Source organism: Cladosporium halotolerans (assembly GCF_011745625.1).
Source record: "Cladosporium halotolerans strain TM138-S3 chromosome Unknown Sca7, whole genome shotgun sequence".
In the NCBI taxonomy this organism is placed as follows: Eukaryota; Fungi; Ascomycota; class Dothideomycetes; order Cladosporiales; family Cladosporiaceae; genus Cladosporium; species Cladosporium halotolerans.
Window position 1 is genome coordinate 568,640 of NW_027191458.1, and position 13,521 is coordinate 582,160.

General features: G+C 59.5%; 5 protein-coding genes across 5 annotated transcripts; 3 read left to right on the forward strand and 2 right to left on the reverse strand.

Moving 5' to 3' along the window:
• Nucleotides 1-2,199: 2,199 nt before the first annotated feature.
• WHR41_02950 (mitochondrial 37S ribosomal protein mS42) lies at nucleotides 2,200-3,631 on the forward strand. The gene is made up of 2 exons (XM_069371556.1): nucleotides 2,200-2,335; nucleotides 2,397-3,631. Exons 1-2 carry the CDS (start codon nucleotides 2,270-2,272, stop codon nucleotides 3,270-3,272), a joined length of 942 nt encoding a protein of 313 aa, XP_069231555.1. The 5' UTR covers nucleotides 2,200-2,269; the 3' UTR covers nucleotides 3,273-3,631.
• A 1,418-nt stretch (nucleotides 3,632-5,049) lies between these two features.
• WHR41_02951 (uncharacterized protein) lies at nucleotides 5,050-7,302 on the forward strand. The gene is made up of 2 exons (XM_069371557.1): nucleotides 5,050-5,952; nucleotides 6,187-7,302. The coding sequence occupies exons 1-2, from the start codon at nucleotides 5,481-5,483 to the stop codon at nucleotides 6,432-6,434; spliced, it is 720 nt and encodes a 239-aa protein (XP_069231556.1). The 5' UTR covers nucleotides 5,050-5,480; the 3' UTR covers nucleotides 6,435-7,302.
• Nucleotides 7,303-7,614: 312 nt separating this feature from the next.
• On the reverse strand, nucleotides 7,615-10,044 carry WHR41_02952 (uncharacterized protein; the record flags this gene model as incomplete). The annotated part of the gene is made up of 1 exon (XM_069371558.1): nucleotides 7,615-10,044. One exon carries the CDS (start codon nucleotides 10,042-10,044, stop codon nucleotides 7,615-7,617), a length of 2,430 nt encoding a protein of 809 aa, XP_069231554.1.
• Nucleotides 10,045-10,797: 753 nt separating this feature from the next.
• Nucleotides 10,798-12,078, forward strand: WHR41_02953 (uncharacterized protein). The gene is made up of 4 exons (XM_069371559.1): nucleotides 10,798-11,087; nucleotides 11,142-11,203; nucleotides 11,260-11,452; nucleotides 11,512-12,078. The coding sequence occupies exons 1-4, from the start codon at nucleotides 10,998-11,000 to the stop codon at nucleotides 11,905-11,907; spliced, it is 741 nt and encodes a 246-aa protein (XP_069231314.1). The 5' UTR covers nucleotides 10,798-10,997; the 3' UTR covers nucleotides 11,908-12,078.
• cysB (Cysteine synthase 1) lies at nucleotides 12,061-13,356 on the reverse strand (the record flags this gene model as incomplete). The annotated part of the gene is made up of 2 exons (XM_069371560.1): nucleotides 13,117-13,356; nucleotides 12,061-13,058 (listed from the first exon to the last, which is right to left on the reverse strand). Exons 1-2 carry the CDS (start codon nucleotides 13,283-13,285, stop codon nucleotides 12,061-12,063), a joined length of 1,167 nt encoding a protein of 388 aa, XP_069231552.1. The 5' UTR covers nucleotides 13,286-13,356.
• Between the last annotated feature and the right edge of the window lie 165 nt (nucleotides 13,357-13,521).

A 13,521-nucleotide genomic window follows, 5' to 3' on the forward strand; every position in this document is an offset into this window, starting at 1 on the left:
TTTCGGCTTGCGAGGATAGAATGCATTGTATAATGTATAGCATATGTCTGCGCGCGTGGGGACCTTGCCCGGTGGACGAATGAATCATGGACATATAACTAAATCGAAAACTTCTCTACTTCACCTTCTTGCTTCAAATTCACACCCGCCTCCCTCCTCCGCCTCCTCCACTACCCTCCTGACCAGCTCTAACCCCAGCCCGCTCCATGAACCCGCTAAACGTCGTCATCCGCTTGCCATCATCATCTCCTATCCGCCCCGCAAACAGACCTTGCTCGTACGCTCGCGCAGCCGGCTCTCCACGCCTGGCTTGCGCGATTGGCACGCGCGTGGGCGTGTGGTGCGAGCGAATCGGCTCCGGATAGAGCGGCGAGGACCGAGACGTGTCCCAGGTCGAAGGCGAGGTGAGGTGGATAGGCGGAGGCGCTTTGCGCTGGTCGGGCGTGTGGGTTTGCTGCTTGGCGCGCGGTAGCAGGACTTGGATTGTTTCTGTCGTCGTGCTGGGCTGCGTGGTGGGATGGGGTTGGCTGGGAGGTGCTGCTGTTGCGGCTGCATCCCTTTCGCGTCTGAGCGAGTGGGACGATTTCTTTGAGCGCAGGGCGCGGATCGGGGCGATGGTGTAGGCGTGCGTGAGGGTGCCGCGCTTGAGGTGTGGTGGGAAGTGGGTTGGGAGGGGCGTTGGGGGTGTTTGGAAGATGGAGGAGCGGGAGAGGAAGGTGCGAGGTTTTTGTGTGCGAGATGGTGTTGCTGGGCCTGATATCGTGGCCGTGTAGCCTGCGTTGCTGTTTAAAGGGTCGATCGGGCGGGGAGGCGATGGGGTCCCACGGACAAAGTCTGTTCGGTGTGTGCTTGACGGATCAGAGACTGGTTCGGATATTGAACGAGTGTGCATTGGTGGTCGGTCTGGGTCGGCGCTTAGGCTGGTGAGTTGGTCGGCGGTGGAGAAGTGCTTTTCGCTGTCGAAATCGTAACGTCTTCTCTTTCGTCGACTGAGGCACCACATAAGGAGCGCAAAAGCTGTGATGCCGAGCAATATTCCTGGAAGAAAGCCAGCGACAAAACTTGTGCCAGAGAAATCATTTGAAGACTGCCGCTGGACTCCATCATTGATCGGTATCCCATCGATCGAATCAGAGGTATTCGGGGCGCTTGAGGCTGGGGAAGTTGTCGCAGAGCTCGTCGCTGATGCCTCGCTTGTGGGAGTTGCTCTTGACGCGGAGCTCGTCAATGCTGGTTTTGTCGATGTAACAGGCGCTGCGGTTTTAATTTCGCACACTCCGCTATGACAAATCGCCCCAACAGGACAGCATGAATCTCCGCATTGCTCAAGAGGAATGGTCGGATCCGAATGAAGCTGATTCGTAGGGGATATTGTTGCGTTCTGGGCCGTCTGATCGCAGTTAATAGGCGACACGAACTTGCAGTCCTGACCAGCAGGGCAGCAAAGAACGACCAAGCCAGTTGACTCAAGCTGCAAGCACGTCGCAGATGCTGGACAGCAAAAGTCATCCGGGGAAGGCGTACCGCACTGGTGCAAGTCGACGTTGTTGCCGCACATGGAGGATGCTCTCTGGGTGAGGTGTGATGTAGATGGCCTGGTTGACGTTGCTTTCGAAGATTGGAATTGGGAAAGTAGAAAGATGACCGCGTTCATGGAAACGAGCGCCATGATATGTCGTGTGGTGTTACGCAGCGTTGTTGAATGATTGAATGGATACGCAGGATACAGTCCTTGAAGATTGCAGTGAGACCGTCGCACATCTGCTCAAGACAAACAAAGAAGAGATTTGAGACAGGCACGGTGGATGGCAAGGTGCGAGATCTAGAGGAAACATGGAATGACTCTATTTCCCTACCAGTTTGGGCGACCGTAGACGAGGCCCACGTCGTCTGTAATGTCGGGCACGCATCGCGATGGACAGGCTGCTGCAAGCGCTGTAGCAAAGCGCGTGACCTCATCGCGTCGTGCGCTATATCGACTCGCGAGAATGCCTGACATCGTAGCAGCTTTGAAGACAGTGCAGACGGAGCAGCATGAGACGAGGTTAGCCGCCGTGTTTCAGCAAGTCGACGTCTAGGTGAGAAGTGAGGTGTGGTTGGTCGGAGAGCCATGACAGCCAGAAGCAGCATTCATGGACTGAAGTGTGCAGCCGTGCTCAAAATTACCGCCAGGCGGCGGCGTCTTCGGGGGTTCTGTATCGCGATGGGGGATTTGCTGGGCGACACAGGAACGTAGACGAGGTTTATTACTGCCCTGCACACATCCACCATGAACACCAGAAGAATAGCACGCCCATTGGGCGCTTTTGCCAAGCAATGGGCTCGCCCTTCATACGTACGTACATATTCTTTGCGACAGTCGCGAGAAACATTTACTGACACCAGAACCTTTCTAGACCCGCGCCTCCATCTCACAGCAAATACAACACCGAGCATTCTCCCGCACTGCCCGCCGAAACGACGGGAACCAGCGTCCGCTGCCCGAGCTTACACACGCAGAGTCATTTGCAAAGGATGGTGTGGCCGGTCTGTTCAGCACGACGGGCTACCAGCTTGGATGGATCACGTACCAAGAAATGATGCTGCAGAAGCTCGACGAGTTACTGGCCGGCGAGCCTGACGAGAAGGAGGACATCAAGAACTTGGTGCTCAAGTACGCGCGCGACCCGCAGAACGCCTCCGTCTTCAACCACGCCAGCTCGGCGTGGAACAACCACTTCTTCTACCAGGGCATGGCGCCCAACCCGCAACCGCTCAACCGCTACAAGAACATCGAGAACGGGCTGATCGGCTCCTTCGGCTCAATCGACACCCTGCGCACCACCATGCTCGACACCGCGGCCTCCATGTTCGGCCCGGGCTACGTCTGGCTCGTCTACTTGCCCAACATCCCCGGCCGCGAGAAGGGCGGCTACCGCATCCTGACCACCTACGCCGCCGGCACGCCCTTCCCCGAGGCCGGCCACCGCGAGCAGCGCATCGACGCCAACAACCACACGCCCGAGTCCTACAGCGCCTACCAAAACTCCGTCGGCGCCTTCGGCCGCTCCAGCGCCGCCGCCCGCAAGGCGGCCAAGATCCCGCCCGGCGGCACCGCCGCCGTCCCCGTCCTGTGCGTCAGCACCTGGGAGCACTCGTACATCTACGACTTCGGCTTGACCGGCAAGCGCAAGTACCTCGCCGACTGGTGGGACACGATCGACTGGTACCGCGTGGAGCAGCGCGTGCCTGAGCAGGCGAAGTCGGAGGCCATGAGGGCCAGCTTGCACTAGAGGGCTGAAGAGGTTGAGGGGAGAAAAAGGAACGCGGTTAGTAGCCCTTTCGTGAGGCTTTGATCAGGTCTGAGCCGGCGAAAGCTTGGACGAGGACAGAACTCGCACGCAGAAGAGCATCGTCCACCGCCCGGCATCGGGTTTCAGGCCATTGGCGACAGCATGGGAGCCATCGGGCGCAGGAGTTGGAAGAGGAGCAAAAGTCTGCGGCCAAAAGAGTTGGCTGTGTACGATTACATTACAAGCATTTGTAGAGGCAATCAACTGTAGCATATACTGTTCACATTCGATGGAAGCGTGCAACGCTTGTCCGAAAGATTGCAGAAACCCCCCGTGCTGATGAGCGAGAAAGCCACTAATTACGAAACCCTGTATTCTCTGATCGTAGTCAGGCTGCTATCCTCCGCAGCTCCGCTCTAGACTTCCAGAACTGATCAATCGCTCGGAAACGTTTCTCCTGCAAACTTCTGGATATGCGGCGGGTTCCAAAGACATCACTCGAAGTCAGCTTTGCTCCGATTCGCTGCAATGACAAGTCACGAAGTACCCATGGGCAACTACCGTGGAAGCTCACGCAACCGTACGTACCTGATGTACATTCTATCATCCGACAGGAGAACAACTCGGGGAACGGTCCGTCGCCCCTCAGCCCACGCCTCACGCCCACGGTGCGAATTCCCACTGCCATGGCTTCGCACACTATAAAACACACGCTGTAAGATGAGGCGGTCAAGATGACGGCGTGCACTGCGCCCAGAAAACTCAGTACCTGCAGGCTTATCGCGAGGAACTCAGTGGCCCGCAGCCGCTCAATGGCATGCTGTGTAGGGAGCTAGCTCTACAGGACGACACTCCTTGGTTGGCAGCTAGCTATAGCTGTGCATAGCTCGGAGGCTCTCATCAGGCAATCCCTTACCATTCCCAAGACAGGCAAGCATTCCAGGCCTTGCCAGCCAGCGCAAATCGTCATCGCAGGCCCCGACACGGCTCGGCACACTCCAGCCAGCGACGGCCCGAAAAGCAGAAGGATCAACGACAGCGGACGGCAGGGCGAGGCGAGGCCTGCGGCCCTGCGAGTGAGTGGACTCGCTTGACGAAAGGGTACCTGCGTGGGGTTCTATCAAACTGCAACCGCGGTCACGAGACCCAAGGCGGCTGCTGAGTTGCCGCGCCGATCAGCGTGTTGTGGGTGTGCTGATACGGGGCCGCGACAGTGGCTGCTCTGTACAGTAATACTTTCGTCTAAACGAGCCTTTGAGCTGTCGAGCGCGGGCGGGAGAATTCTGGGTTCGGGACCCTGCGCGCCACTAGAGTAGGCCCAAGTGTGGGGTGGTTTCTGCTGCTGCGGCTCCTGGGGGACGGAGCTGTGGATGTGGGCGGTGGAGGAGGACGCGCGGGCGGGTGTGATGTGCAGACGAGGAGGCCTGGCGGAGAGTGGGTTCGCGATGGGGTGGTGGATGCACGTGGGAGATCTCGCGGCTCGCTTGATGCACTCGCGCCGAGGCGCTCCGCTGGGCGTGGATGCTGGCCATGGTGTGTACCGTACAGTGTGTGTGTAGTGTGCTTGGGGGTTTGCAGCGTCGCTCGCGTCCTGCCGCCGCGCAGGGGTGGTCAGGCATTCGACGCAGGCCATTGGCGCACGTGACGCTGCGATCGAGGTACGTAGCTGCGAACAAAGGCTGGTGCTGCTGGTGCTGCTGGTGCCGTGTGGTGCTTGGGCGCTGCAGATAAAGGGCGGCTGCCCTACCCCGCAAAGCTTCGTCGGGTTTGGGCGAGACAGGCAACAGATCGACGGCCCTCGCCTGCATCTCGCTCTCACCACACTTTCTGCTTCTCCTAATCCTTCTTCTTCCTTCTCGTCACACTTCATTTCCTTCCCTTCCATTTCCAGTCCCATTCTCAGCCTCACCAACGACGCGCCCGCTTGAACGACATCCACCGACCGATCCCACCGACATCCCACCGTCCCGCCATCTCGGTGACGTAGACGAAACATCCCGCCCAAAACGTCAGCCCTTGCGTCTTCGCCTGGTCTGCATACCACACCTCGACACCACACACGCACCAGCTAGGGGGTACATACTGGCTCCTGTTGGCCTCTGGTCGACATCAGCCGAGACACCGCTTCTCTGACAGCGAATTCCGCATTCGCTTCCCGCACAAACGCCGCCCCTTCCATCCGCCTTCATCCGCTCACCCGTGCTCACAATGGCCGACGAACCCACCTCCACCTCTCAGTCCCCACCACGCACCAGACGCAGCTCTTTCGCTGGCCAGACATTTGCCGACATCTTCGGTGGAAGCGGCCGTCAGTCGGGTTCTGCACCCCGTAATGTCCCTTCCAACAACGGAGACGCCCAGCAGGGCCAGTACCCCGGACCCATCACCACTGCTGCTGCCCAGGCCCAGCGGAGACGCATGTCGTTGACCACGCTGGGGCTGTCTGGATCCCCAACCGCCCAATCCCCTTTCAGTTCTATGCGTGGCCGCCGTGAGAGTTTCAGCTCCGCGAACAGCGGCAGCATCGACGAGTCCGCCATCGAAGACGAGTTTGCCTCGCGCGACCAGCCCACGACCCCGTTCGCCCGCCGAATGAGCTTCGGCGCCCGCGCCATGCGTGATATCAGATCCTCCACCGGCGGCAGTGGCGGAGGTGGCGATGGAAGCCCTCCCGCAAATGGTAGATCCTTTCCGCCCCCTGCACCTTCGTCGCAGCACGCGCGCCAGCTGTCTACTTCCATACCATCATCCAACGGGACAATCTCTTCCCGCGACAACCAGGGTCGAGGTTTGTCTTCGCTGCCTGACACTGAACCACCCTCCTCCTCCTTGCTCCCCTCATCCGCTCCCTCCCGCACCTCGTTCAGTATCCCGTTTAGCAATAGACGGCTGACCATAGCATCTTCTGCCACAGGCGAAGGCTTCAACTGGTCCGAGAACCTGCGCTCCCGCGCCGAGCGCACCACGTCCATCAGCGGCGCCTCGGGCGGCGGCGGCGGTGGCGGTGTTGGATTGCCGCTGGGTTCCAACAACCACGCCCGTGCCAAGAGCGTCGCCACCATGGAGGCTCCGGTGCGCGAGATTCCGGCCCAGCCGAAGGTCAGCAAGAAGCCGGACCACTTCCAGGAGCGGATCTTGAAGGGCGACTTTTACATGGATTGATTGGATCGACGCTGTACGATTGGAGAAGAAAGCATCGAATCTGGATGGCGAGAAGTCGTCCCCGCAACCATCTCTCTCAGCTACAATCTGGCTCTTCGTACCGGAGTTTCAGGCGCCGTCGGCGTGGCAGCGATTCGGCCTCGAGAAACAGCTACCCGGAAAAAAGCAACCTCCATCCCAGCACCTCGGCAAAAACCAGCGGAACCTTCAAACTTCATCACTCGTTTCCTCTCGTCATCATCATTATCATCATTACCATTGCTGCAACACAGCACATCACAGCACAACAGACACGACGTTCACGACCAGCAGGCAAAGCACGCTACAGGGCAGATCGTGCAGGAGTTTTTTTTCTTTTTTCTTTTCTTCTTCTAGTATCGGCTATTCCCCCCTTTTCTATTTTTCCTCTCAACCAATGAATGACAGCATGGCAATTGTCCCCAGTTTCGATTCCATTTGTCCGTTCGTTCCATTTCATTTCTCCATTCTCAAACAGGATTTCAAACAAACTTTCGCTTCATCATCTCATCAGATGCACCACGCGACACAGCAGGGCTTCAGACATGTTCCTAGAAGGCGACACGTGAGGAAACAGGCAGAGCTTCGGGGCGTGAAGAGAGGGGAGAATTCAGACTGCTAAATGCTGCTGGCTGCCTTATTAGATTGACTGACTGACTGACCGACTCACTGGGCTGAGATGGAAGAGCCGGGTGCAGGGAAGGAAGGAAACGGCATTGCTAAGGGAGTGGAGTGTCGCGTCTTGAGATTTCTGACGGAGGATAGGGGACATATGGGACCAGAATGAGAAAGCGACGGGGGATGGAAGGTTTTGAAATGAGTTAATGACGATTCTTTCTTTCTTTTCTCATTTTCGAACCTTTTTTTTTTCTCGTTCTTGACTTCGAGGTCTCTTTCGAGTGCCTGTTTTTCTTTTCCGTTCTCATCGCGGCTTCTTGGATGACGCTCTGGTGGGCAGGTAAACGCTGAGCAAGAGGGGACTGAGAATACGTTCGTTGGCTGGCTGGTCCAGCGTTGAGCAGTACTTCGAAGGATATATTATCGTGCGGAAACACAGTGCAGCCCTAGCCTAGCCCAATGCACCACTTCAAAAACCCGCACGTGCACACGTCCCTTCCAAAACCCCCCCCAATCGATCTGCGCCAACACCCCAGAACTGCCATCACCCAAAAAACTCCCCCTCAACCAACCCCTCCCAGCTCCCCCCCGTCTCCCAAACCCTATGCATCAGCCTCCTCGCCCGCCGCACGTGACACATGCCCCAGCCCTCGACGCCCTCCAGCCTCTCGCTGAAAACCCGCCTGTCCGCCTCGCTGCGCGCCTCGCAGCCCGCCGTGAACATCGCGAACAGCAGGCAGCTCTCGGCGCTGCTGCCGCGGCGCACGCGCGCCAGGTTGCCCAGGATCGCGCGCACCCAGTGCTGGATCTGCGGGTGCGCGTGCGGGAGGTTGAGCACGCGGCGCGCGAGGTGGATCTGGCCCGCCCAGTGGGAGGCTTCGTTGGTGGCGAAGATCTCGGCGCTGTCCGGGTCGGAGTCCGGGTGGTGGGCGCAGCCGCGGAAGACGCAGGTGGCGGAGGCGGAGAGGCGTTTCTGCAGGTCGAGGGCTTGCCGGCGGACGGGGTCGGAGGGCTGCCAGTCTTCGCGGGGTTGGCGGGTGGCGGGGTCGATGCGGGCTTCGTGGCAGGCGGCGGCGAGTTCGGCGACGGCGGCGAGGAGCGCGATGCAGCGGCCGGAGAAGCCGAAGAAGCAGTCGATCTGGAAGATTTCGTCGTCGTCGCGGTTCACGAGCCAGAGGCCGCCGCCGTCCTCGAGGTAGGCGCCGTAGAGGGGCTGGTCGTGGCGGGAGCCGGAGAGGCTGCCGAGGACGTCGAGGTAGGCGAACCAGCGGGACAGGAAGAAGATGGCTTTGTCGCGGGCGCCGTTGGCTTTTTGGGCTAGGTGGTGCAGGCCGCCGGTCGCGACGATGAGTTGGCGTGCCACGTGCAGGTGGTTCTGCCATGAGATGGGCACGGCGAAGGTGTCGGGGGAGATGATTTCGAGGGAGGCGAGCATGATTGCTGTGGCGAGGGGGGCGAGGGAGGATGGGTCTGCGGGGTCCGAGACGACTTGCGAGGTTGGTTCGCTGAGTGCTTGTCGCAGGGCAGGTAGGACGTCGGACATCCATTCTGCGATTCTGTTGGCGGGTTCGGAGTGGCTGAGTAGGCGTGCGCGGTGAGATGCTGAGAAGGCTAGCATCAAGTGGAGCAGGTGATTGTTCCGGACTGCCATTTGCGGTAGGACACCACGAAGCGGGTTTTCTGAGCAGTCGTGGGGTACCATTATTCGAGCAGTGTGGTTCAAGAAATGGTGGAAGTACAGCATGTTGATTGGGTTGTCGGTCAACTCTCGCGGCAGAGGCTCCAGAGATCTTGGTATCTTGATAGGCACAGGCTGGGCATAGTATCCTCCAGGCTCAAAGGCGATCTGTCTGGGATCTGGCTCGCCATCGGAAGTACTGACCTCAGAGACGGCAGTGCTGGCCCTGCGTAGATCGGGTGAGCGTGGTCCGATTGCGGCATAGTCATTGTTTCGTGGGATGTCCAAATCGGGAAGGCCGTGGTCATATCCGTATGTTCGATACCTGCGGCCGCTGTCTGTGCTTGATCTGGTGGTATCGGTGACATCAGAGGGATCCGACAAGAGCGACTTGACCGACAATCTACGCAACTCAGGTGGCTCGTGATGTGCAGAGGATGGCGCTGGACCAGGGTGTGGGGATCCGGAGTTGATACTCGATCCAGGCGTTGCGGGCGTATTTACTATGCTGTTGATGCTGTGAGGGGTGAAATAGTTGGATCCTGGGGTGTGCTCGGCTTGAGCTGGGTACTGAGGCACGGCGAAGATAGGACTTGGTTGGCTTGCGATCGGGCTGGTCTTCGGACTCAGTCTCGCTCGCTTGGAGCGGTGTTGAGATGACCAGCTAAAATCATGGTGGGCAGAAGCTGAAGGCGATTGCTCAACTTGACCAGGATCCAGAATAGCACCAAAGTGTGACAAAGATGGCAGCTGGTTGTCGCTTTGCGATCGCTGCTCGCCAAGACTCACCGCGGGTCGTTGTATCTGATGTTGAGTATGCTGCTGTTGACTGTTGTTGATGTTGGCAAAGTGAAGCCTTGGGTCCAGAGGCGCACCAGGCGCACCAGGCGCATCCCCTGTGGAAGTGAGGCTTGGTGCTTGAGGGAAAGAATTGCGGCCATGGTTGCTCGGCACCCGCTGGTGTCCTCCGGGCGCAGATGTCACAATGCGCTGGGCGGAAAAGACATGTTCGTGTCCAGCAGCACTCGGTGGGCTCCTCACAGCGGCCGCGGAAGGGTTCGGCGTAGCGACAAAGGTGAAGCCGCCAGAATCCGCGCCGTTCGCATCCTTGTCCTTGCGCGATCTGCCTCCCCAGTTCAGACGGATGGAGTAATCGCACGTCTCACCCGCCTTGACGCAGTTCTGACAGGCAGGCTTTTCCTCGCCGCATTTGACCTTTCGCGCCTTGCAAGGCCAGCAACCAGTGCGACTGCGCTTCTTGGGCTCCCCAGCGCCCTCCTTCTTGGGTCGCGGCATGCTGGTCGCGCGTGCCCGCCAGTGCCAAGCTCTTATCCTCGATTCCAGGCGTTTCGCTATTCCTCCAGTCCGTGGTATCCAGGCGACTCGTCAGTCCAAGATGATTGTCCAGCGACGCTTTGCTTGCGCCAGCGCTGGACAAGTCACGACGGCATCGCGTGCGCAGAGTATTTCGCTTATCTCTGACCCGACGCCGGTGGTAGATGTGGATCTGTGAGAGTATCCGTGCGGAGTGTGGAGGTGGTGTGGGGAGAGCAGTCGGTCCGTGATTGCAGTTGGCACACGCGGTGGTTCATAAGGACAAGACAGGGGACGGAAACAGAAGCGGTGCTGAGGGAGGTAGATCTACGGTCGGTATGAGGCTTGGCCAGGCGAGGCAGCACGGCGGGACTGGGACAGGTGCGGAGGATGCACTTGGGCACGGCGAGTCCAGCTGCGGCGATAAGAAGCCACGAGAGCCACGCAGCCACGGCTGTGGTGCGCCGGCCAGCCAGCGACCATCAGCAGTCGCGCGCCGGACCCTTGCGGGGAGTCGCTGGCTGGGCGATTCGCTTGCCGGCTGCTGCGAGGCCGATCGCTCCACTGCCGACTTCCGTTACGGGCAACCCCTGTACCTGTGTATGTCTTCTACTACGGACAGCAGTTCTGCTGCTTTCTTTCGCCTCTACACGCTCTGTACCGCTGGCCTGGGGCAATCCCCTGCTGCCACGCCGCATCCGGTGCCGTGGCGTCGGCGTGCCTCGCTACCGGCACGTGGCATCTGCAGAACGGTGGCATAGCGTGCCAAGACCGCTGACGTCGCGAGGCCTGCGACGACCTGATGTCACGGGCCTGACTTTTTGCTGCTGCTCTCTGCCGTGCTCCAGTAAACACCACGTGCGTTTCCATCTGTTGTAGTACTTTCGGTCCCTACTCATTCCGTCGTTTCCTCGCATCCCTATCCGGCAGACATAATGGCATCACAAGCAGCTCAAGAGCTGATCCAGCGGCACCCGTTGCAACGCCTAGACTCTCCTTCAAGAGGTGCCAGCGCTCTGCTTCATGTACCTACCCGATCAACCCCTGCAGTCACAATATCTCTCTGACCATGCACCCAGATAACCGGCCTCGCTTCCTTCGCATACTCCTTCGCATACCTCGTGCTCAACCCGAACCCAATGTACGTCTCTTCCGCCACCATCCGCTTCAAAACCATCTCTAACCCTCCCACCACAGTAACGATTCCTACGGCTGGCACTTCCAATACCTCACCATCATCGGCCTGGCCCTCTCCACTGCAACCTTCGCCTTCGGCCTCCTCGCCGACCTGACCCTCAGCCGCCGCCTCTTCGCCGTCAAAAACGCCCTCTCCGTCGCCTCCGCCCCCATCGAATGCCTCATCACAATCCTCTACTGGGGCCTGCGCGCAGTAAGCCCCCATCCCACCACCTTCCTCCCCAAAAACCCAACTCCTAACATCCCCACCAGATCGACACCTCGCTCGTCCTACCCCCCTGGGCGCCCGTCCTCCTGCTCCGCGACGACCTCTCCTTCCACTTCATGCCGGCCTTCACGCTCACGCTCGACCTCCTCTTCTTCTCACCGCCGTACGCCATCGCAGCGCTGCCCGCGCTCGCCCTCTCCGGCGCCATCGCCTTCGGTTACTGGTTCTGGATCGAGCAGTGCTTCACGTACAACCAGTTCTACCCGTACCCGATTTTCGACGTCCTCGACACGCCCGGCCGCGTGGGGCTGTTTGCGGCCAGCGCGGGGCTGATGGCGCTGGCGACGGGGGCGTTGGTTTGGCTTTATGGGGTTGTTAATGGGAGGGTTGATGAGGGTAGGCTGGGGAAGGAGAGGAGTGGGAATGTTAAGGGGGAGTGATGGATTTCCTATTTGACTCGTTGGCTGAGCGGGCAGTGGCGAGGATTCGCAGAGTCAGGGAAACGCGTGCCCATCTTGTTCTCAATCATGAATTTCCTTTTAGAACACGATGTCCACCGTGTAGATCTATAGATACACCAACTTCTCATGCTTCTACTCCAGCACAATATACTTATGCAACCTCTCCGGGATCGCGCCCAACAGCCCCTTCTCCACAAGCCACTTCCGGCTGAACAGCCTATCCGCATACCTATACGCGCCATCGCACAGAATCGTCACAACCGTCTTCCCAGGCCCAAGCTTAACCGCCAGATTCCTCGCTGCGGCGACATTCAGCGCGCTCGACGCGCCCAGGTACAGGCCCTCCTCGTCCAAGCACCGGTACACCATCTCGATGCTCTCCGCGTCCGGCACGTGCAGCGCGCCGTCCAGCAAGTCAATGTCCGGCTTCAGGTTGTCCGTCACGCGGCCCTGCCCGATGCCCTCCGTGATGGACCCGCCTTTGCGCTCTGTCAATTGCCCGCCGGACGAGATGTACGAGTACAGGACGGAGCCCGGCGGGTCGGCCAGCCAGCACTGCACGCGGCCGTCGCTGGCGTCTTTGAGGTAGCGCGTGACGCCCGCGATGGTGCCGGCCGTGCCGGAGGCGCAGGTGAAGGCGTCGAGCTGCCCGCCCGTCTGGTGCCAGATTTCGGGGCCGGTCGTCTCGATGTGCGCCTGGCGGTTGGCGACGTTGTCGAACTGGTTCGTCCAGACGGCGTTGGTGAGGGACTCGGCGTGGCGGCGCGCCTGGTGGTTGTAGTTTTCCGGGTTGTCGAAGGCGACGGCGGGCACGGGGCGGACGTCGGCGCCGAGCAGGCGCAGGAGGTCGATCTTGCCCTGCGACTGCGTGTTGGGCATGTAGATCACGAGCTGGTAGCCTTTGCTGCGGCAGACGTGCGCGAGCCCGATGCCTGTGTTGCCGGCTGTCCCTTCGACGACGGTGCCGCCGGGTTGGAGGAGGCCGCGCTTCTCGGCGTCTTCGACTACGTAGAGGGCGGCGCGGTCTTTGACGGAGCCGCCGGGGTTTTGGAATTCGGCTTTGCCGAGGATTTCGCAGCCGGTTTGTTGCGAGAGGGTTTTGAGGCGGATGAGGGGGGTGTTGCCGATTGCTGGGAGGACGGGTTAGTGGGAGGATGTGGTTGATTTGGTGGAGGTAGGAAGGCTTACCTGACACGAAGCCATCCTGGGCAACGCGCTGTGCTTTCGAGATCTCAACGCCGTGAGGGTTCATGTTGTCGGAGACCGAGGACGATGTGGTGAGAGTTGAGGCGGAACGGAGGGCTCTGGGCGTGAAGGCAGGCTTTGAGGCCACCCTCAGCGCATTGCGGGCGAACATTGAAGAGGAGGTGGAGGAGGGGGAGAGGTGAGGGGTTGCTGCAGGGTCGTGGCGTGCAGATGAACAGCTTCGATGGTCAAATGTTAATAATCGGCCAATAGTTGAGCCATCGCATCATCGTCCGAACTCGGCTTGCGGAAAAGGCAATCTTATCTGATCCAGATCTGCTCTCCGCAATTCCATCTCCGCTCTATGCGGCCATCATCTTCAAGCATCGGTCACGACACCCTTCCCTT

Bases quoted from the DNA above. Each gene is read 5' to 3' on its own strand.
- WHR41_02950 (XM_069371556.1), top strand. From the start codon at position 2,270: ATGAACACCAGAAGAATAGCACGCCCATTGGGCGCTTTTGCCAAGCAA. The intron at 2,336-2,396 runs GTACGTACATAT...GAACCTTTCTAG, and splicing joins AATGGGCTCGCCCTTCATAC to ACCCGCGCCTCCATCTCACA.
- WHR41_02951 (XM_069371557.1), top strand. From the start codon at position 5,481: ATGGCCGACGAACCCACCTCCACCTCTCAGTCCCCACCACGCACCAGA. The intron at 5,953-6,186 runs GTAGATCCTTTC...CTTCTGCCACAG, and splicing joins TGGAAGCCCTCCCGCAAATG to GCGAAGGCTTCAACTGGTCC.
- WHR41_02953 (XM_069371559.1), top strand. From the start codon at position 10,998: ATGGCATCACAAGCAGCTCAAGAGCTGATCCAGCGGCACCCGTTGCAA. The intron at 11,088-11,141 runs GTACCTACCCGA...CCATGCACCCAG, and splicing joins GTGCCAGCGCTCTGCTTCAT to ATAACCGGCCTCGCTTCCTT. The intron at 11,453-11,511 runs GTAAGCCCCCAT...CATCCCCACCAG, and splicing joins TCTACTGGGGCCTGCGCGCA to ATCGACACCTCGCTCGTCCT.